This window comes from Pongo pygmaeus, chromosome 7 (assembly GCF_028885625.2).
Source record: "Pongo pygmaeus isolate AG05252 chromosome 7, NHGRI_mPonPyg2-v2.0_pri, whole genome shotgun sequence".
Lineage (NCBI taxonomy): Eukaryota > Metazoa > Chordata > Mammalia > Primates > Hominidae > Pongo > Pongo pygmaeus.
In genome coordinates, this window is record NC_072380.2 from 70,765,667 (window position 1) to 70,789,313 (window position 23,647).

The window sequence follows — 23,647 nt, forward strand, 5'->3', positions numbered from 1 at the left end:
GTCATATTGGAAAGGCTAATGTGACTTTCACCACGACACTGGGCCCTTTGTAGTCTGATGTTTAATTCCATTGGAATGTTATTCTTTCCATTGCTTTTCTGACTATACTTGGATTTGAAACTACCAGGTCTTATTCCAGTACAAAACTCAATCTGCCTTGTCTCTAACAGACTTCAAAACATCCAAGTCTGTTTTATTCTACGGGTTTCCACTGAATCAAAAAGGAAGGTGCGTGCTTTACCAAGTAAGTGGCTTGTCCTCCTTCAGAGTTCTTGGGAGAAATCCCAGTTCCAATGCTAAAGATGAATGGCCACTACTGAACTTCTCAGCATCCCACTGTGGGGTCGTTTCCTAGCTATATGGCAGATATGGCCTGAAGAAACAAAACATTAATTTTGGAATTCTGATGGCTTTAAACCTTTGATCATCACTTTCTAACTGTCTTTAAAACATTTTGCCTACAACAGTTGCAAGCTGTGGTTTTTTTTTGTCTGTGTGAGGTGACTAACAGTGCTACCGCTACCGCTCTCTATGTGGGGAATGTATTCATCTAGCACCCAAAACCACCTACTGGCTTCCGGCACCTCTTATCAGCTAAGCCATCAGCCCTGAGCTGACATTTCAGCACTCAGAAGCTCCCTACCCCCACCAGAAGTAAGTGACAGGAGGAGAAAAAAGCTCACTTGGCAATAGTTTGCTTTTGCTGTTTGGCCTGGAGAAAGACATTCAGAGTGGTAGAAGATTGTTTAGGAACAGCTGGCGAGCACCAGGGTGTGAGGCTGATTTTCAGATATGACAGCCACTTACAGGAATGCTGCCAGATACAGCTGTTTAAAAGCCTTAATAAACAGCAAGTCAATACTAATCTTTGCCAAATTAATCTTTTCCCTGACAGCCCATCAGAGCAATTATGTTTGGGCTTATTGTAAACATACAATTGTCAAACAGGGATGCTCCAGACTTTAAAATACTGTAGTTTGGTTCATACTCTTTCTTTAGAATGGTATTTTTGTTTTCTCTGTGGTATCGTAAGTCTTTCCATTTTATTTTCTAGTCACTGTTCTTTTCTTCTGGCCTCATGTCAGTGTGAATAAAATTTCACTTTCAAATGTCTTTGCTAGCAAGCTGCTAATAAAATGTGAAATGATTCCTGCTGGTGGGCTTCATTAATTAGGCACAACTCTGACCGTGCTGAAATGTAACAGGTCATTGTTCTCAGTTGTCTACCACCCGGGAACAAGAACTTCATCTTCACTTCTTCTCATCTACTACATTGCAGGCTGATGCTGGATACAAATGACAAGATGTTTGGCTAAGTATGAAATAGAAGGCAAAGTCTAATCTCTCTGTGTACACGTAGATTGCCAAGTGTGTCTAACTTGGGTTTGAAGTTACCTCTTCCTCCCGCGGCTCCCAGCCTTCCTCCTCCGTGGTTGGTGAGGTTAGGGGGCTCCCCATCCCCTTTCTCCAAGCAATGGTCTTGTGTACAGATTTGGAGACTTTTTTTTTTGTTAGGAAAGGTTTTCCACACTGGGAAATGGTTCCAAATGAAAGTAGAGAAATCGCCTTTGAAAATCCTAAAAAATAGAACCAGGAAATACAGTCTTTTCCTTGCTTCACCAAGTCATACTAACACTTGGTAATTAGAAAAAAAAAAATTCAGTATGCTGTTCATCAATAGTTTAATTTAGAATCCATGAAACTTGTCTCCTGAACGTTCTCTCTTGTGTTTGACACCCTACATGTCTAGCACCTCTTTTCTCCCTTCTTATTTTCTTGGTGAGACTAGTGTGTATTAGATCTTTTACTTTTGTCACAAATAGAAAAGCTCTTGTTCGACTATGTAGGCCAAAAAAATATGGCATAACTCATTTTGAAATTCTTTCAATCTTTTTGTAACCCTAGGTTTTTAATGAAACATTTGCATCTTCACTCCTAATGCTTGCCTGTAATATTCAATTCCCATCTATATTTAAAGAGCCTTTAAATCATCAAGAAAACACCATACAATTCCTGTTGAGGATAATTGGTGATGTTTTATTGATCTTTCTTTGTATCATTGCATTTTTTGGGCACCTACTGTGTGCTACGACATTCCAAGTTGTTTTGGAGATAAGGAAATTGTTGAATTTCAGGCAGACAAAGAGATTTGTACCATGGGGTGACTCACATGAATTCAACCATTAAGTGCAAGAGTGACTTAGATTTAGAGGTTAAACTCATGATATGAATTTTTCACCTTGCCTTGCCACTATTTTAATATTTAATAATCAGCAAAAGAGATGAATTTTCTGTTTCTATCCTTCCTTGAAAATAACAATTATGGCTGGACACGGTGGCTCATGCTTGTAATCCCAGCACTTTTGGGAGGTTGAGGCACGTGGATCGCTTGAGCCCAGGAGTTCAAGACCAGCCTGGGCAACATGGCAAAACCCTGTCACTGCAAAATATAGAAAAAAATTAGCCAGGCGTGTTGGCATGCACCTGTGGTCCCAGCTACTTGGGAGGCTGAGGTGGGAGGATTGGTTGAGCCCGGGAGGTAGAGGTTGTGGTGAGCCAAGATTGTGCCACTGCACTCCAGCCTGGGTGACACAGTGAGGCCCTGTCTCCAGAAAAAAAAAAAAAGAAAAAAAAAAGAAAATGACAGTTATGAGTGGAATAAGAAAATGTAGGTCAAATCTCTATTTAACAGATAAACATGAGGATGTCTATGTTTAACAAAAACTTTCTGTTCCAGCAGATAACCTATTTATTACAAATGTTCACATGAATTTTTTACTATAACAAAGAAATATGAATGGGTATTGGGATTTACTGGTAATTTAAAATATTCCTTGTTTAATATAACATACCTGCCTAGGACTCATTCTAAGTGGGGTACCTTGTAAACAAACATAATTGATTATTCCTTTGAGCATTTTCTCCTAGGACTTTGTAAAGTACTTCTAATTCCACTTGAAATTACATATCAGGTTATAGTCAAAACCCCATCGTCTCTAATTCCCACACCTTTTGGTTGAATCATATGAAATTACCATTTTGTAGATAACACAGGTCAAATATTAGCAATTTCATATGGTTCAATCTAATCACTTTTCCAATGAGTGGGACAACTCTTTTGCAAAGGGCAAGGGATCCACAGAAAAGGGATTGGTTGTTGATGTGCTAATTTTAAGTCATGCGTTCATAAGTTTAAGAAATATCTTAGTAATGAATCTGAGCCAGAGTATACATTGACCCTTGATTAACAAGGGTTTGAAGCAAGCGAGTCCACCTATGTGCAAATTTTCTTTCGTCTCTGCCACATCTGAGACAGCGAGACTAACCCCCTTCTTCCTCCTCCTCCTCAGCCTATGCAATATGAAGAAGAGGATGAAGACCTTTATGATAATCCACTTCCACCTATTGACACTAGTCAATAACATTTATTTCTCTTCTTTATGATTTTCTTAATAACATTTTCTTTTCTCCAGCTTACTTTAAGAATACAGTATATAATACATAAAACATAGAAAATATGTGTCACTCAACTGATTATGTTATCAGTAAGGCTTCTCCTCAACGATAGGCTATTAGTAGTTAAGTTTTGCGGGGGTCAAAGTTGCATGGGCATTTTCAACTGCGTGGGTGTGGGGAGGAGTTGGTGCCCCGACCCCTGCATTGTTCGAGGGTTGACTGTATTGCTTTGGTGGCCACGGCTTCCTATGGACTGCTTGTGGTCCATGCAGACAGGCCTCTTTGCCTTTAACACAAATAATAAAAATAATCACAGAGACCAACTTCATCCTTGGCTGTGTTCACTAATTTGACTAACTGGAAGTCATTATTTGACTCATTTTCCCTTATCAACTCGGTCACATTTGAATGGGAATCAGGATTTTTGAATTATTCTTTCTTAATCATTTCTCGATTATGTTAGAGACACAACTCAACCCACTCCTACACACTCTCGCAATTTTTTCTTTTTCTAATCAGCTATAATTTTGGTTTTGGTGTGTTGGTGGAGAAATCTGTCGTTCCACAGTGTTGCTGTTATCTCTCAGAATGACTTTACTGGTGGTCCTGGAAATCTTGCAGTGCTTCAGCAGAGAACTCAGTGTGCACTCCCACTGTTCCTCTCAGCTCCAAGCTCCAAGCCACTGGGCTACTGTGCCCAGGGTGGATTCTGGCTTTCTGAAAGATGGGGATTTCCTAGGCAACAGCTCACTATACTAGAGCCTCAGGTTAGTAAGAGGGCATTCTCAGAGTTTCAGGAAAGAACGTTTGTGGCCATGGCAGCCATTAACCCCCACTCTGCCCGATCACTTCCACCATAAAATTTATTTGGGATTTCTCATCTGACTAGGCTTGCTTTTTAGAGACTGATGGATCACCAAATAGAATACGGTCACGCATAATAACAGTTTTATTGATGATGTGTTTTCTTTTATTTACATTTGTTTTTACTGTATTTGGTATTGAATTTCAACACTCTCTACCCTGGTCGCACAGCTGCTCTAGAAAAGCTGTAAACAACACGGCACTGTGCTTTCCTGCACAAACCGCCTGTCAAAGTCAACGCTGCTCATTCTCCTCCCAGTAATTACCTTCTCAGTTCAGACTTAATGCAAGTGAAATTTTTACTTTATCATAATATAATAAATAAAAGACATTAGTTAATTAGTGCTGGTATATTTCTAAAATACTAAGCAGACAAACAATAAACTGTGAACTTAATCACATGAGTTCTTATACAGTTTCAAGACAGGAAAATTAGAGCTCTCAGCTACAGTCATTTTAATAATCACATGGATCTGCATTATTTATTAGTTATTACATGCTCAAGTGATTCAAGGTTGTACAATGCCTAAAATCATTCCAAAGCAAGCATACCTTTTGTCTGTTTAATTCTGAGTGGATTACACAATGCATATGTTTGTATTTAGTTAAACTGCTAAATTTATTTCACATATTCCAAGAAAGAGACATTAGCCATTCTCTTGGTTTCCAACCAGACTAACTTTCTTGATATGATCCCCTAAAAAGGAGTAATCTGCTAGCTTTTTCTTTTTTTAATGTGAAAGCTATGCAAACCCTCAGGCAGATTCTCAAGCCCTTTTGGTTCCCTAGCAAATCTCTGGTACCTTAAGAATTCTCTTGGAAGACCCAGGAATTCTGGAAAGGGTAGTAGCTTGTAGAGGCACGAAAGACAGCAAGAATCTCAATTTCTATCAACAGCTTTCAAATTTGGATGGCTTTCCCTTTTCTTTTGCTGTCTGGTTACTCACCTTTCATTTTTAGATGCTTCCCTTTCACTTCTTCCAGCCCCTAGTTCAATTCTTAAATGCTTTCTGGATTTTGTGAAAAGCATGCAGCTTGAGGAAGTTTGGTTTGACTTTTACTTTTTTGCGGGGAGAGTGGGGGGGTGGTTCAGAATTGACTAGAACCAGCTGAGAACCAAGAAGCAACCTTTTTAAGATAGAGGACCTGTCTGTTTGTTTAGTCTTGGAGCTTGTGTGACTTGGAGGGCAATTCTGTTATGTTGTATGAAGAAATAAAGTTCTTAAATATAATAGTTTTTTGTTTGCATCAACCAAAGAAATGCAGAAATAAGGACTGGTTACTTTAATTTGCTGCTAAATGAAAAGCAGGTTTGGCTTTATTCATGTTACTGTAAAAACTAAATAATAAAGTATTCACACCAAGCGTGAATTTTTTTTTTTTTTTGCCAGCAAAAGTTAAAACATCAAAGAAACCTCTTTCAAATACTAACAAATTTACTTACAAACACCTATATTTATTATTTCATAAATAGGCGCAACAGGTTCCATAAAAAAAGATTAAATACAGACACAGTATGAAGAAACAATAAGACAGAGCCATATGTAAAGGTTATAATTTAGCTGTTTCCAATCTGTTTCTGCATCTAATAAAATACCAGGTAAGCATTTGGCAGTTTTATACATAAAAGGACTTAAATGACATTTACTAACCATTACACAAAAAGTGATACAAAAAAGCAATTTTTCTGCAGTACAAAATAAATGTGTTTGCGCTTCCCTTAATACTAGTTTCTTTTTGTCTGATCAATGAGACAAAGCCAATTTGTTTTTAAATTAAAATCACTTGGGAATACTTTTTATTTTCAAATATTTTGAAAATATAGAACTATTAGTCAGTTGTTTTAAAAATGAAGTAAAAATATGAATGTTTGCCAATTTAACCCCTATTGTGAAATCAATAAACTGGAATGAGCCAGTTTCAATTACAATTTAGCTACAAAAACATTCACATTTTATACTCTAGGAGAGTGTAACATAGATGCTATTTACAAACTTGCTATGACTGCTACATCAAGCCATTTAAAAAGTCTTTAGTAGTTTCATATAAACACCCATTATGAAAACCAATGGAAAATCCAGGACTTTTATCCGAGACATCTACAGTTGCTAAGGCAGTTACTAGAGCGCAGCACTTCACAGCAAAAAACCAACATAAAATCTGAATGGTCCAAATTTCCTTCAGGGAAGAAGAAAAACAATGTCCATAAAGGATTAAAAAAATAATAAAGAAGCATGACTATTTCTTCCAGAGTGGGTGACCCACAAGCTCAAATGGTCCTAAGTGCTTAGCAACTTGTATTTTCTAATAAAATGGAGAACTGCCTTGACTGTACAAAGCAATCCATGGTGAAAACACTTCCCTGAATTCCTCAGTGGAAAGAAGAGGTGTTCAGATTCTCAAGTAAGGTACAGTGCTTTGTCCCTCTGCATGCCCCTGCGGGAAGAGAAAAAAAACAGTTCCTTGTTACAGGGCAACCTGTGCTACAGGTGACAACGGGGGGAGGGATGTCTTTGAATTATTTGCTCCAGCTTGAGTTGTTCACTGGGAAACTGCAATTAGTTAACCTACATCTGAAGTGAGAAGTGAGCTAAAGGCATTTATTCTTGGAAGAGCTAGAAGACTGCTTAACAATTTCTGGTGTCTTCTGCCTTCATGAACGCGAAACTATCCCGGATCATGTTTTTGGAAGCAAGAAAACGATCAACTAGGGACGATATGCATGCTATGAGCGCTGTCCACCACCAGGTGGCGATGACCGGCCGCTTACCCACTACTGCAGTAGTCGTTACTCCAGTCCACCGGCTGTGGGGGAGGATTTCTGCACCCCGAACGCACATACTCCATTGCCTGGGTGACAACTTGTGCAGCTGTAGATGTAGGATTGATAATAGTCTGATAGTCGGGTTGAAGAGTAAATCCCTGAAAGAGAAAGCAAGTCCGCAAATAAGGATCAAAATGCATTTTAAGAAGAAAAGCACCTAAATATTTATTCATTCTTTGCAGACACACTAGGCCTCTTGCTTCTGTCTCTGCAAGGGCAAGCCTGTCGGAAGAGCCTAGAAAATTTAAAACAAAGGTAGAGAAGAAGTGCCCACAAGTCCATTCTTCTTACCTTTCCTTCATTTAGCCATGTGTCAGAAAACCTTTAATTATACCCTTGAACAGATAAATTGAATTGAGAAACAATTTCAAATATAGAGGAGCCAACTCAATCAAAACAAAGGGAGAAGAGGGCCTAAACCCCTCAAAGTTTATGTTTTCTATCAAACCTAAGGATACATTAATAGTTAATCCCCAGAATATGCAACAGAATCTTTTTTGAAGGATTCAGGCAGCAGGTGGCTGAGTGTTTTATTAGACTACACCTATTCACATATTGTTCTCAAACCTCTTTTTCTTCATTCAGTCACAAAGGGACCATCTGCTTCTTCTTTTATTTGTATTTCTCTCTCAGCTAAAAAATTTCAACCAAAGCTTTTTAACAGTTGTTGGACTAATATAGGGAAAAGAGATTCAAAACAACTTGCCATTGGAAAACACAGGGAGGGAAAAGTGTACGACAGAGCAAATATTTTTTAATTGAAAAGTCTATTAACTGGCAAACAATAATCAGACTTCAGGAAGATTCTTCTAATACACTGGCATGGTGAAGTGTTGACTTTTAATCCTAGTGAAGCTATTAAAAATTCAAGGACAGAATCTCTGAAGTATATAGATATATCTGGTAAACAAAAAGCATTCTACACTAAGATTTATTTTTAGCTTCTCTGGTGAATTCAAGAGCAACATAAGCAAGCTTTTCTGGAAATGACCAAAAAGGCAACTTAATTAATCTCATGGTTGTCTCTGAAGCAGATTCCATCCATGATTTTTAACCACTAAGAAATCAAGAGATTAAAAAACAAACCATTCTCTATTTACTTGGAGAAAGCTTTTGAAGGCATAATATTGTTGAATTTTCACTTTTAAAGAACTCAGCAGGATGACAGGAGGATTGATTTTTAACTAGGGATACCTCCTTAGACTTTTATTCATGTTTGAGTGTCCCTCGTGTAAAGACTCGAAGGCACCTATTACCAAATATTATCATTTCTCATTATTCAGTTTTAGATATTAAGTTTATTTCCTATTCAAATGATAAAGACATCAAGCCAACATCACCACTGATTCCCACACAAGCTGTGGACAAAGAGAAAACTCTGAATGATTAGAGACAAATCACTGAAAAATGGAGAATTCAACCAGATTGGTTACTTGATCTCACACAGACTAAAAGAAATTCACAGCTTGTTTACGGAAAATAAGTTTGTCTATGTAGATGTGACCTGTTCCTCAAGCTGTAAATATTTTCCAAAATATTTCCCTAGTGTCTAGTTCGATGCTGGGCGAAGGGCAGGAGAAAACTCTTGAGAGGAGCCTTGTCTTGGCTTCCTTTATTCAGCCTCATCACAAGGCTGCTGTAAGCATCTTGAGATCAGAGAGTGTTTCAAATACTTACTGGGTATTCTCAGGGCCTAGCCCATAATAGTGGCTCAATAAATCATGTTTTTCATAAGTAAAGTTTATTGCAGACTGTTTGATGCTATTGTTGGAAAGGTGCAGGGTATATAAATGATTAAATGTCAAGGATTTCCTATCTTTTTGTTGTTAGAGACCGGGTCTTGCTCTGTCACCCAGAATGGAGTGCAGTGGCATGATCACAGCTCACTGCAGCCTCAAACTCCTAGACTAATGCAACCCTTATGCCTTGGCCTTCCAGGTAGCTAGAACTACAGGTGTGTGCCACTATGCCTGGCTAATTTAAATTTATTTATTTATTTATTTGTTTGTTTGTTTATTTTTTGTAGAGATGGAGACTTGCAATGTTGCCCAGGCTGGTCTTGAACTCTGGGGCTCAAGCGATCCTCTTACTTTGGTCTCCCAAAGTGCTGGGATTATGGGCATGAGCCATTGTAGCCAGCTGCTATCTTTTTAGTGTAAAGTTCTCCATATTGGATTTTTGTTTTGTTTTGTTTTTGAGACAGGCTCTTGCTCTGTCACCCAGGCTGGAGTGCAATGGCACCATCTCGGCTCACTGCAGTCTCGACCTCCTGGGCTTAAGCGATCCTTCCACCTCAACCTCCCAAGTAGCTGGGACTACAGGTGCTGCCATTATGCCTTGCTAAATTTTTTTTGGTGTGCGTGTATGTGTTGTAGAGACATAGTTTCGCCATATTTCCCAGGCTCATTTCCAATTCCTGGGTTAAAGCGATCCTCCCACCGTGGCCTCCCAAAGTGCTGGGATTACACGAGTGAGCTACCATGCTCGGTCTCCATATTGGAGTTTTACACAGTTGACAAAATGTAACCTAAAAGGAAAAAAGTCTCAAAAAAGAAGTAAACGAGAATATATTGACTCAGTTGACGGTGTGGAAACATATGAAAAAGCAAAACACAAGCACAAATAAACAAATAAACCCAGCAACCACACGAGAACACCCACCCCCTTTCGCTGCCCTTCCCCACACAAAGACAACAGAAACCGCCATTTTCTTCCCCCATCCAGTGAAAATAGTTCCTCAGGTTGTAAGAAAACATTATTAGTTTAAGATTAAATGAGTGACTTCAGTTTACAAAACCAAAATTATGTGTTAGCTACAAAGTTCAAAGATTTAAACTTCAGCTAACTTCAATGTCTATTTTAAGATCACTAATATCAAAACAAGGACCGAGAAAAATACAAGCAAAGCCTGAAGTAATATTATTTCACATTATTTTACTTTCTTTCAATTTAGAAAATGACACATTCCTCTGAACACTATAAAAAGAGATGCTGAGGTCAAATGTAGCACTCAGTAAATATTGATTATTGGTGTAAATATGAAACAACATGATGATACACATTTTTGGAAAAAATGTTTGCTTAGTAGTCTAATTAAACAAGACTGAATATTTTGCATTTTAATACTCAGGAGAAAAATCACCAACTGTTTTGTAGCATGCCTGGAATTTTAAATTTCATTTTCTGGTGCCAGATTGAAATAAAAATAGGAAACATGATAAAGATTAATTTGATGTCAGAAGGGACATTTGCTCTTTAATTAGATTTCTGCAGCCCTCGCAGTTTTGTTGTGCCACCAGAGCAAGTCCGAAAAAGCCTGCAGCACAACCAAACAGTGATCCTCATATCCACACTTTACTGGGAACTAATTTCATTTCCTGCCTGTCTGGAGAGGTATTTTCAACAGGCATCAATGTTTTTGTCTTCACAACTGATTTATTCATCAATCTCAATGTGATTTTTTTAAAACCTTTAAATTACACCCAAATCCTAAAGCAGCTGTTTATTACACAAGGAAATTGAAAATCTGTCTGTGTGATATCATACAAAGATTTTTTCTTAAGGTTATAAAGGAAGTTGACAGATATTAATGATTTTTTTCTCTTGACCTCATTCGACAATCTCATGAGCAGAAGAAAAGGAAGAAAACTGGACCAAAAAAGCAGGTCCACGGTTTCAGTGTATAAAACATTATTCTAGAAAAAAATGAAACTATTATTCCTGGTGGACTACACAATCATTTTTGTAGGATACATTCATTTTCAAAAGGATAATAAAATAGCTAAAGTAATATTGGAATATGAGACACTATTTTAAAAATACAGTTGCTGTTAACTTTCTTCTCTCTCTGCCTCTCTTTCTTTCTCTCTGTCTGGTATTTGGATATGTCCACATGGCTCCCACATGAGGAAGCAAACATCTTCAGCATAAAGGTGTTTTGAATGATGAATCAGGTCAGATTTTATCCACAACTCAGGTCTGCATCTACAGGCTGAAGACTAACTGATGACTCAGATGTGGGCCCCAACAGACTGTGGCGGTGGCAATAAATGAAGTGATAACGTGGAGGGGTGGTGGACTCCCTTTTTGATCCTGATTTTAGGATTATCAGTTCTCTGGGGATACCAGTCCCCTTCACCTGCAGAATCCCACTCCAATTCCCTGCCCTTGACTCTGACCTTGCCCCTACCTCTCTCTTTATTCCCCTGCTTCCCACTGGCCTCCTTCCCATCTCCTGGACAGGCCATGCTCCTCCCCAGATTGGCTCTCCCGGCTAGAGTCCCCTTTCCTGGCTGCTGCTATCTGTGGGAACGTCCTCCACACCCTTCCCACTTTCCAGTATTTAAAGTGTGCTTCCTCTTCTCATCCTTCAGGTCACTGTGCCAGCCCTTGAGAAGGGCCTTCCTTGTCCATCCTAGCTAAAGGCTCTGTCCTTCCTCCATGCACCCTGAAAGTCTGGAAGTCTGTCTTCCAGTTTTATTTTTTTCAGGGGACCTTCGTTATTTGTTTATCATATCACCACTGCCATCCCTCCCCTGCCAACTCCACGGGGCAGGGGTCTCATGACTTGTTCTCACTCATCACTCAATTTCCAGAGCCTAGATAGTGCCTACCACGTGTTAGGGGTTCGATTAAAATTTTTCAAATCAATTACATTTTTAAAAACTTCCAAGGAATTGAAATTGAAATTCTACTACCTGATCTTTAAATCCTTCTAACAGTGAAACACTTTTATTGCTCATTTGTTTATTTGTTCACTACTCAACAATTATTTTGACTACTTACCATGATCAAGGCGTTGTTAAAAGAGTTCTTAGTCAATGTAGTCTTTGGAGCGATTTACTCTCCATTTCGGGCTTATGCCATTTGGGTAAATTGTAATCAGGTCTTCCCATCTCAGCAAGCATACTTTTTGGGATACACTAACAGAACTGACTTAAAGGATGATGAATAACTTGTCCAATGTAATCTGTTCTATTTTTTCTTATACAGTTAAGATTCTATATGGAAAGACAAATCTCTTGGATTTTTACATGTGGTCTTATGTAAATCTGAAATATTTGAAAACTATTCAGGATCACAGCCACATCATCCAACGTGTTTGTGTTAGCATAAATAGAAAAAGTAATCATCTCTGATTGATAAATCAGAAAAAAGATCTCTGGAGCACACAGCTCCAGCCTGCAGCATGGTGAGGAAACTGAACTTTTGGTTTCTTTCCTTCGGGAAGAAACAGCCCCCAACTATAGCACTGTAAGCAAAACACGGGTCCTTAGCTAGGCAGCACCCTCAAACAGGGGTCAATTACCCAACCAAGGGTGGCATCCTCCAAACCATTAATTCTTCATACAAACACTACTGGTTCATTAGGATGCATGGATACCCAAGTATGTCCCTTTAATTGAAGCTAATGTCTGATGGGAAGAGTGGGAATTTGACCCTCAGAATATAACTTGGTCTTACGCCTCTTAAGACAAGGCAGGGTGGTGGGAAGTGGCTTTCTACGTACTCTTCTGAATCAACAACTGTCTGTTGGATGCAGATAAGAAAATCGTCATAGCTTTAACAGTATCTTTGGCTTAGGGACCAAGAAAGACTTCAGTAAGAAGAGGAATCCCTTTGTTCTCCATAACGACTTTGATTTGAGAAGTAATCAGAATTTAAAGATCCTTTGAATTCTTAGGAGATACAGGTTTTCTCATATGAAAGAGTTAAGAGTCTACAAGAACGATTGTGAATGAGATGCAGCAAGCCTAGCATTTTAGAATCCAGCCTCTGAGTTTTGAACAGACCTGGGTTTGCATTCCAGCTCTAACCTTATGAGCACATGACTTAACTCTGCCAAGCCTCAGTGTCTTCCTCTAAATGAAGATAATGCTCGTACCCACACTATAAGTTTTCTGAGAATTAAAGAAGAGGTGGTGTATTAAAAGCATTGGGCTTGTTACTGTGAGCTCTCAAAAATCCTGTCAATAATAATAATAGTAATAATAATAATGAATTGGGGACTATGTATATTTGATTTCTTTTTCTGCCTCTCCTTCCGCTTCATCTCGATCCCAGTCCAACTAAAGATTCAAATTCCACAGAGAGGTAGACATCAATTCTATAGGAAAGCTGTGTTTGCCTTATATCCTTATAGCTTGGAGAACAATAGAGTAATTGGAGTATATAAGTGATACCTGCATTTAATGTGATTTGTAGTTTTTACTTTTATTTATTTTTTTAAAAATTATATTCAGTCTCCATAGAGACTATAAAAGATTGCCAGTGTCAATTATACTGCAAGTTGTCATGGCAGGATAGTGGGAGAAGCTTTCAACTGGCAATAATCACACCTCAGATAAACTTCATTGGCTATGATACTGCCACTGCACAAAGCTGCTTTTATTTTTTAAAATAAAATTTAAAAAATAGTTTTAGGATTTCAGGATGCCTTCTGTTCAGTTTAGTTTATATTGTTTGAGCCTAATTTTCAAATTTTAAAATAACACCAAAATCCAAAAGCAATATTTGATTTCAAAGCAAAGTTAAGCTAAAATTGCACACAAATGGTTTCAATAATCAGGGAGTGGGTAGGGAGGCTTCCAAACAGCCTGTGTTTTTCAATTTATGCAGAAGCCAGATATCCATTTTTAAATAAAACTCTGGTTAAAATGTTCAGGTCTTAGGACTTTCAGGGTTCCACCAGATTTGGTGTTGGACCTGATTTCATTTTTCAGCATTTATTGGACTCAAGAGGCATACCAGTCAAGACTTTCTCATCTCCAAACAATATTTTTTAAAAAGTTGTAGAATTCTCTATTCCAAAGAGATTCGGCAGCACTTAGTATCTTAAAATAACAAATGTACTTTACTCAAGAAACAGAAAACAAGAAGAATGATTAGAAACATGAAGCAAAATGGATATCATGGGAAAGAAACCAGTGATTATGAAAAGAAGTGACTGTCAATTGTGATGGCATAATGCCACACGAACTCACCACTTGTAAATTACATTTTACAGAAAGCAGATATTTGTTGCATATCTTTAGTGCTCTTTTGGCTTAAATAGAAGGATAGAAAACACATATCCCCAATCCTGTCCTGGATAAACAGCTCCCCCGACCTCCACCACCACATTTCAGAATAGGGGTGCACACTCTTAAGTCCAGAGCCATTGTACTTACTTGCTGCATGGTGGGTGAGTGTAAGGCAGACTGGACCTGCATGGGGAGCTGGTTCCCAAGGGGCTGCTGCATGGTGAGCGGCTGGTGCTGCTGCATGTTGAGATGCTGGTGAAGAGGCGGGCTGATCTGGAGGGGAGGAGGAGGGGACACAGCCATGTTTGCTATAGAGACAGTCACTGGCATTTGGTTATTCGGCTTGGGGGCTATGTTCCTGGGGAGACTAGGATGCATGGCGGTTAGGTGAGGATTCATTCCCGGTTGTTGGTGATAGTGGGAACTTAGGTACAGGGCCGAGTGGGCCTGGCTGGGCCCATGGAACACGGACGGCTTCGAATTGATCAGCTGAGGAGGTTGAGATGTCTTCACGTCAACCGGTTCACTGTAGCTCTGTTGAGGAAACAAATGAGCAGAGTTGGGAGGCTGATACACGAGTGTTGATTCTAGGCATGACGCTTTGTGAGTTTATTAAAGCACCTTCCCTGGAATCCATACCCATGACTATCTTGGACTCTCTTATCTAAGAATTTCTTCATTATTTGTAATGTGATTTATACAAGACAGCTCCTATCCCTTTTATGAAATTGAAAACAATCTGCAATGACATTTTGTTCCTTTGCCTAAATGTTTTTAACTCGGTGACTTTTCTCATCATCCAAACGAGGGTGACAAGATGGGTTTGTGCAGAGGGGGGACGGGAGAAGGCAGATGCTGCGAATGCCCAAATGGGAAAGACACGTGAAGATTACTTTCAAAGCAAATCAGTTCTGGAGTTCTTCTATAGATTATAGGTTTAGTTTTTAATTTTTCCTTTTTTATATTCTCAAAGAGACTTGGCCTAGATATTTGCACAAAGAAAACAAAGCTGGTTGATGGAAATGGATATGGGAGAACAGAGTTCTAAAATACCTTTCTGAAGTCATATAAAACTACATTAATATACTCTTCGAAGTAACTGCAGAACTTATCCTGAGTTTTAAAATGAAGTTGGTGATGAATTGTCCTCCATAATGAAGTAGATAAAAATAATCTCTCTTAGAAATTTTAGACTCCATCATAAATTAATATAATTTTGCCCTAATTTTTTCCACACCTTCATATGATCATTTCCTAATAATATTTTAATTGATTTTAAAACCGAACATTTCAGTAAAAGCTGAAAAGAATCAAGAATTAACCCTGTGGCAATTCCTCATGGGCCTGAACCTACCTCCTACATTTCCTGAGAGGAAGAGACTGATAAAACAACCAAAGGTAGAAGGTAGAACCAACTGGAAGGAAAAAAATGATAAAATGGATTGGAGAAAAAAAAAATCACTTTGTCAAAACAAGGTCTTGAGGATGCATATATGCTTTTACTCTGCAATCTCAATGTCATGCTTATTCAGCTTTCAAGTCAAAGTGAGTTTCTTGCTACTCTCTGCACTGCAGGAAGAACTGTGCCATGAGGGCTCTTGGGGTCCTTCTGCTCAGTGCACCACCGGGCAACCCACTGACAGGCCCTTAGAGAAACGGGTTCATCACACACGACGGCATGAAACTCAAGCCGGGTAGCTTCATTATCACCAGGCAGCTTACAATATGGTTAGCAACACAACTCATTTGTCTTCAATAATGCAGTCAAGTTTCATGAAAACCACAGTAAGAATGATGCTGTGTATGTCTGCTGACTCCCGGGGGGACAGGCTGGGGTGGGTGGACGATTAGCCCCACATTCTGTCATTATAGAAAGGACACATCTGACACCTGTAAAAGTATGCCAAACCATGGAAACCTGGGGTCCTGTGAGACTCTGAATACTCCACGCACAGTATAAAGTAAGGTGTACTGAAATAATTCCAGCCCCTTTGGAGAGTCCTCTCATTCTGACATTTTTCCCTGTGTCACACTGTTGATGCAGCTTTCTGAAATAGGAACAAACATTTAGACTCCCTGTCTTCAGTATTAACATTAAAAACGTCAAAAACTGTTCATGAAAAAATTTTAAGGGGAGGTGTTAGATCAAAGAAGCTTTATTAAATGTAGCTCCTAAAAGGTGCTTTTCATTAAAAAAAAAAAAAAGTTTTAAGTAGATTTTTTTTGGCTTTCATTTAAAAATTCTTACTGTTGATGTGCAAAATAGTTAACAATTCAAGGAAAAGGTCAAATGGGTTAATCGAGGCTGTGTAAACAGTGACTGCTTCCACATCAGAATAACATGTACTGCAATTGATATGCCTCAAAAATTATTCCGTATATGCCAGAAAGATTATGTGTTAAGTCTGTGTGTTCAAGTAATCTGGAAAAGTGTTTGGTATGTTTGAATTCCCTCTTTTTAGCCTATTACAGAAGGGCTAGTTTCATATTTAGTCACAGACTGTGTTGACTTCATACCAGAAAGAAATCATATTTATAAAAATGGATACATATTGGTGCATCTTTATTTTTTGCTTTATAGTTGTTGTTTTTAATTTAAAAATAATACAAGTCACTCACATTCTTGTATGATCAAAAGTAGAAAATATGTGTAACTGTAAAAATGTTTTCATTTTTAATTTCTATATATAACTCATTACTAGATAAGGAGGTAACTTTTGGCTAAAGAAATAAAAATGTCAAATTCAAAATAAACAATAAACAATGAATCTAATTCTCCTGAATTCTACTATTTAAATAATAGTATGTGGTCCATCATATAGACAGATGATAGATAAGCAGAGGTAGAGATGGAATAGATGTACAGATTTGTAGAAATGAACAGATAGCAACCTAATTTGAGATACTTTATTACCAACCTTGTAAAGCTCTCTTTTCTCATGGATAATTAAACACAAAACATTTTCTCTATCTAGCCACTTATTTGTCATTTATGTCCTCCATATCAAAGCATGCAAAGACCAGTCCCCCTCAACTTACTTTGAAAGAGTAGTAACTTTTAATCACTAGAATAACTATCGGCAAACTCAAAGTAAATAGAGTTCCAAAGATAATAATTCAGACAATACTTGAAACATAGTTTTTAACATAGAGGGAGGGAGAATTTGGGGAAGTTATATATATTTTCCCTTTATTTTCTAATCATTGACTGTGACAACAGAAATAATGTATCCAGCCTTGTGCCTGAACGTGGCAGGTGCTCCAATATGAGTTCTTTTCCTGTAGTCTCTTTCCACAAAGATGTCCTGATTCCTCCAAAAGGGCATCTTTTTTTGATGGTAGGGACTTGAATTTCTGTAGCCCACGCATCTACCATAGTGCAAAGTACATAAAAACACAATTATGTTTTCTAAGGAGTGAATGACTATTCTTGAGCAATCCTCCAGGCAGCCACCATTGCCTTTGCTGACTTGCCCTCTTGACCAGACACACCGTTCCTCTTCCCATGGAGTGAGGAAGGATCTGAAGGCTTGGAAAAGCCACAGAGTATTAGACTGACCTTCCTCATGCTCTTCTCTGCTCTCCACAGGAGCCAAACCCTTCCTGAAGTGATGAGAAATTACAGCTTTCAGCTCTGTCCTTTGGTTAGATACACTGCCCTTTACGCCTCACTGGTCTTGAGGGAATGGCGGTAGCAGGGCAGCTAGTTCAGTCTCATCCGTACTTTGGGAATTTGTATCTTTACGTAATGGTCCACTCATTTAGATGAGGAAAAACCTGCTTCTGGCTTTGCTTTTCATTAATTATTAAGCAGTCTAGTACAACAGACCACCTATTAATTACAGAGCTATTTTATTATTCTGGAAGATAGGTAAAATAAGTTCATTTTCAGTGGCAAACTGCCATAAATTCACAATGTGATTAAATGAAAACACATAGAAATCATAATGTACTCTTACTGTCATTTTTTTTTCCAATTTAACTGTGAAAGCAAGGCTACAATTTTGCTAATCAATTATATTGCATATGAAGACTTCTATACCTATCATTCAGAAATTAGAACTATTTTCTCATACATACGAAGTAATTCACATTTGTTTCTGCTTTTAAACACATTAACCACTTTTATTTAGCAATGAGTGTCGTGTTGGTCACCTGACAAATGTGTTTCCAATCTTGTAGACAACTGAAAATCAACCTTTGAATCCCACACTTTCATAGAAGGAATGTGTTCTTGCTGTTAGTTTCTGAGTATGTTCTCTTTCCTATTTGCATTTAGACCACAGATTCTAGAAGATATTTTCTACAAGCCATAAAGTGGGGGTAGTGGCCATAGAGACGTTTTGAGTATTATCTGTAGGGGGTTCCTTTGACATATGCAAAATGTATAAAGGATACAACTCTATAAGCCTGAAGATACCTCTTACTAAGCAAATTGTTGATTACCCAAGGTAGCTTCAATCCCATTTACTTTGTATAATGAAGATAATACTGCATAGTGTATAAATTTCCCCATTCTGGGATGATATGTGCTATAAAAATGAAAGATTGACAAAGCTACTGTTATTTAAAATAGCAAAGTATAAATACAATGCATAAAACTCAGTGCAAGGAACAATATAAGAGCTGCTGAACCAAATCAAATTAATAGTCCATCTAATTTGATTCTTGTTTTCAGCATTGACCGATACTTGATGCATTGAAAATTAAACAAAATTTATGCACCTACTCAATTGTGCATTGCTCCTTCTGGAAGGAAAATTCTTTCTGCTCCATGCAGGTGATTAACTTATACCCTGAAGCATGAGATTTTATTATCTTTAAATCACAATCTGGGTTTACAGAGCTGCAAATTTTATGTTAACAGTCATACAATGATCCATCCCATTTGCAAATTCAGACTCAGTATTTGTCTCCATAGCTCACCATGGCATGGTATCTGTAAGTTTGCCTCATTCTGTAAAAAGAAACTATTTTTTTCAAATCCACTTTCCTTTAATTGAACTAAGCATTGTGCTTCTTTACTATTGACTATGGAAACAGAGAACTTTCTTGACTTAATTCAATATTGTCCTGTTCTGTACGTTAAAAAAAAAAAAAAGAGGTTTCCATTTGTCCTTTATAAATTTTAGTACTTCATGAACTATTCCTTAAGGTAGAAACAAAATCTTATATTTGATGTTATGACCTTAAAATCATGAATCTGATTGCCTTTATTTAATAAACCAGAACATAGTTATCCAAATGCCATATCCTTCCAGGTTGGCAATCCTGAGAAGTTGTACACTTATTTCAATAATGCTGCCTTTATTTGGAATATTTGGGAGCTTCCCTACTGGAATTCTCTTCAGAGCCTGTGGGACACTGTTTTACATATCCTCAGACAACTCTTTGTCTTTTGATGGTGAATTTGATTTTTGGAAACAGCTAATAGTCACTTGAAGCCAAGTCTGCGGGTTATATCTGGGTGATGTTTGGGGAAAAGAATGAGGTGTGAAAACAATGTAACAAGATTGATTTTCTAATGTGGCTCATAAACTTTTCCTGACTACAGTTCTAAAAGAGGAGTTTCAAAAATTTTTTGAACTCTGGGAGCAATAATAAAATGAGTTTGCAACCTCCCAAGGTGACTACTTTGAATGCAACACTCATTTTGGGAATATAAATTCTGGTCTATGTGGTAAAATGAAACTAGTTCCATTGCTTTATAGTTATACATTGTTTTCAGCATAATAATTTAGATCCATGTCTAGGAATTCCCGAGTCTATGGAAAAACTATATTTCCTTAAGCTTTATTTAACAGTCCAACCCCATATGACCTTCAGTAGCATGTAAAATTGCTTAAGATGGGAAGGCCAAGCCTCCATAATAGCATATATCCTTGGACCTCTTTGCAGGGTTCATAAAGATCATTTCAATTAAGAAAACTATAGATGAATGCATTTTTGTTTATATCTAGATCATATCTTTATAAAGAAATGCATCTATGATGCAAAATTTTCCTTTTTTAATGTCACTTTTAAAATTTCCTTATGTCAAAGTAGCCTTTGATATAAAGACAAATTGAAAATATCATCCAGCTAAATTTTCAATGATATGCAAATCTTCCCCCCTCCTTTGTATACCTACTAATACTAAAAATAAAATTAATAATAATACTCATAGCTTATACTTATTAAGTGCTTCCTATGTTCAGGATGCTGAGTCATGCTGTTTATTTTTTAAATTTTTGAATTTTAAAAATTTTAATTGTATTGTGATAAGAACACTTAACATGAGATCTACCATCTTCACAAATTTTCAAGTGTACAATCCAGTATTGTTGACTCTAGGTCCAATGTTGTACAGCAGATCTCCAGAGCTAATTCATCTGGTTTGAGGAATGCTTTCTGCCTGTTGATTATTGACTCCCTATTTCCCCCTCCCCCAGCCCTGGCAACCACTGTGCCACTCTTTGAGTCTATGAAATTGACTATTCTAGATACCTCCTATAAGTGGAATCATGCAGTACATGTCTTTCTGTGACTGACTTATTTAATTTAGCATAATGTCCTCAAGTGAACCATGTAATTTATATAGATTTTCTTATTTTATCCTCATGGAAACCCTAAGATGTAGGTCCTATTATCTTCTCTGTTTAACATTTGAGTAAATGGACACTTAGAACATCCAAGGAACTGCATGAAGATATGCAGTTAGGAAGTGGGAAACCTGGGATTCGAATCCGGATCCACCCGCCCCAGAGACTACAGACTCCTCAGTCCGAGGACTCTCCCAGTACGATAGAGGTGGCACTTGTAGATGTCCTAGAACAGGCTTCCCGTGATTCCATATGGAAGCGCAGAGGTTGAAGTTGCTTTAGAGGCCTCCAATCCTTATTTATAACATTTGCTTCTGCTTTTAAGTTTCTCTATGGAAAGAAGTTGTTTATTTGAACAATTCAAGAGTTTAGCAATGTCCCCTGTTCAGATTAAATTAATCTAATTTGAAATGGAACCTATTTTCTTACTCTGTAGTCAGAGAAAACTCAGCATGAATAATCACTCCCCTATGTCTAATGCCAATGTGGACCTAAACACCCTTGAGTCTTTGTTTTCTGGGTTTCATAATCTTGAATCCTCTCTTTTTCTGCTACTATCTTCTAACTTTCAGCCTTCCAGCCAATTTTATGACCTTTTCCAACTTCCCCCTTTAAATGACAGAGCCTAAAATTGAACAAGGTATTCTGGAGTCTGACCAGCACTGTGTTTGCAGCATCCTATGTCCTATAGATGTGTCCTGAAATTCTGATATGCTTGTATAGCAGGAGTGACCAGAGCTGGGCAGTTTTGTCACTGGCTCCACACAACCAGCTGAGGTACCACCCGGCTGGAATAGCATGGCACAAAGCAGTGCTTTCCAAACATTCTGCAGGCCCAGATTCCTCTGAAGGTCTCAGCCTCTGTTGGTAGTGGGGGTAGCAGAGTGAGCAGTCGGCTGGACTCCACCCTCAATTAAGTGAGGGCAGCTTTACTCTTAGCTGTTTCCTATGTAAGAGCTGGCATGGAATTTTATGGGAGGTTGTTACCTCAATAAAGTGAGGTGCCAGTTTGAAAGATGAAAACATTTGAGAATCACTGAGGGTAGAGAAAAGCCTATAAGCTCTGGAACAAGACAGTGGGCAGTTTGAGTCCTACTCTGCCACAGCCACTGTGGGCAAGCCATTTACTCTCTCTGCCTAGAGACTGTCTAGAAAATGGGGCTAATTCCTATTGTGCAGGTTTGCTGTGATGGGAAATAGGAACACATGTAAAATGCCTACCACAGTGTAAGGCACATAGAAGCTACTCTGTAGATGGATGCCATGTATATTTTTGTTACTATTGGAAACAATTCAATATCCTGGTAAGAATGGGCCAGGATTTCCATTTGGAAGTTACAAAAGCTAGAATATTTGTTTCCTAGGATTAAGCATTTTATTTTTGGCAGACTTCGATGTTATTCAAGCCTGGAGTCATGTTAATTAATCTGCTGGATTAGATGGTATATAGCACTTTTTTATTTTTTATTATTATTTTTTGAGATGGAGTGTTACTCTGTCGCCCAGGATGGAGGGCAGGTGGTACAATCTTGGCTCACTGCAACCTCTACCTCATGGGTTCAAGTGATTCTCCTGCCTCAGCCTCCTGAGCAGCTGGGATTACAGGCACTCACTACCATGTTCAGCTAATTTTTGTATTTTTAGTGGAGACAGGGTTTCACCATATTGGCCAGGCTGGTCTTGAACTCCTGACCTCAAGTGATCTGCCTGCCTCAGCCTCCCAAAGTGCTGGGATTACAGGCATGAGCCACCGCGCCTGGCTGGTATATACTACTTTTAAATGGAAGAAGTAATCACCGAAGCATTGTCAATCCTGTGACTCAGTTTCACAGGCAGAGTCAAAGGTCATTGACTGCTCTTATTTTTGATTATGTTCTGTAAGAAGCAGCTAATTTTAAAGGATCACTTCATGCCTTTCAAGTATCATGAAACAGTCCACTTGGATCTGCTATATACATCTTTGTCTCTCAGCATCCAGCCCTGTGTCTGACATAGAACAAGTGTCCTGCAGCCCTGCTCTGGATGCAGAGTATGGCCTAGGGGTGAAGAGGGAAGAAGGAGCAGACTGTGACTATGACATGGCCACAAATTAGTGAAAGGATCTATTGGCCTAGGAATGCGAAGTCATATTTGGGGAAATGAATGCCTTGCCTAGAAAATAGGTACTAAAATATATAGCTCTGGATGAGTAAGTCAAAGTGGCTGGGAAGAATTTAGGAAAATGGACAAGGTGCTCTGGCTAACACAGCTTTTCATGAACAAAAATGACCTTATCAGAGAGAATGTCAATGCTGTGCCATGACACTGAGGCACTGGGTATTTTAGGGGTGCAGGAGAGCACATTGAGAGGACTCATGAGCAGCATGGCCCAGCAGAAGACTGAGGGCAGTGCAGGTCAGTGTCAGCCTTGGCCACTGGTTACCTGCAGGTGTCTTTCCTCTTCAGTGAAATGTTGATAATCAAGCCTACTTCAAGGGATAAGGCCTGAGGATTAAGGGAACTTATGCACGTAAAATGATCCTTTAAAAACATAAGTCCCATCAGGCTATCTGTCCCCTACCAGAACCCATTCTGTGGCATCCCTTTGTACTGAGAATGAACCCAGCTCCTTTCAAATGTCCTGCAAGTCCTTCAGGATTGGGCTCCTGCCCATCTTTCCAACTTCAGCTCAAACCACACCACTCTCTCCATTCACTCAGCCCTGGCCACACAGACCTTTTCAATTCAAGGAAACATTTTGCCACCCTGAGTCTCTGCACTTGTTGTAGCACTGCCTGGCCAGCTCTTTCCTCTGGCTCTCTGGTTCTACAAGCTCCTGTCTTCCTTCAACCCCCAGATCCAATGTCACCTCTTTAAAGAGGTCTTTGTAGATCACCTAAGCAGATCCCTTGCTTTATCTC

The 23,647-nt window shown here is 38.5% G+C and overlaps 1 protein-coding gene and 1 non-coding gene across 4 annotated transcripts in view; both read right to left on the reverse strand.

The window, feature by feature from the left end:
* Window positions 1-5,602: 5,602 nt before the first annotated feature.
* TOX (thymocyte selection associated high mobility group box) overlaps window positions 5,603-23,647 on the reverse strand; it is a 317,642-nt gene continuing 299,597 nt past the window's right edge. For all 3 annotated transcript variants that reach the window (XM_063668797.1, XM_054498277.2, XM_063668798.1), the window contains 3 exons: window positions 14,314-14,700; window positions 7,091-7,242; window positions 5,603-6,756 (listed from right to left, as the gene is read on the reverse strand). In XM_063668797.1, the coding sequence (XP_063524867.1) occupies window positions 6,720-6,756; window positions 7,091-7,242; window positions 14,314-14,700 (576 nt within the window). In that variant the 3' untranslated portion in view covers window positions 5,603-6,719. The remainder of the gene's footprint in view (window positions 6,757-7,090; window positions 7,243-14,313; window positions 14,701-23,647) is intronic.
* LOC129043362 (U4 spliceosomal RNA) lies at window positions 13,387-13,527 on the reverse strand. Its single transcript, XR_008504441.1, has one exon. It is a non-coding gene; the product is annotated as a U4 spliceosomal RNA (small nuclear RNA).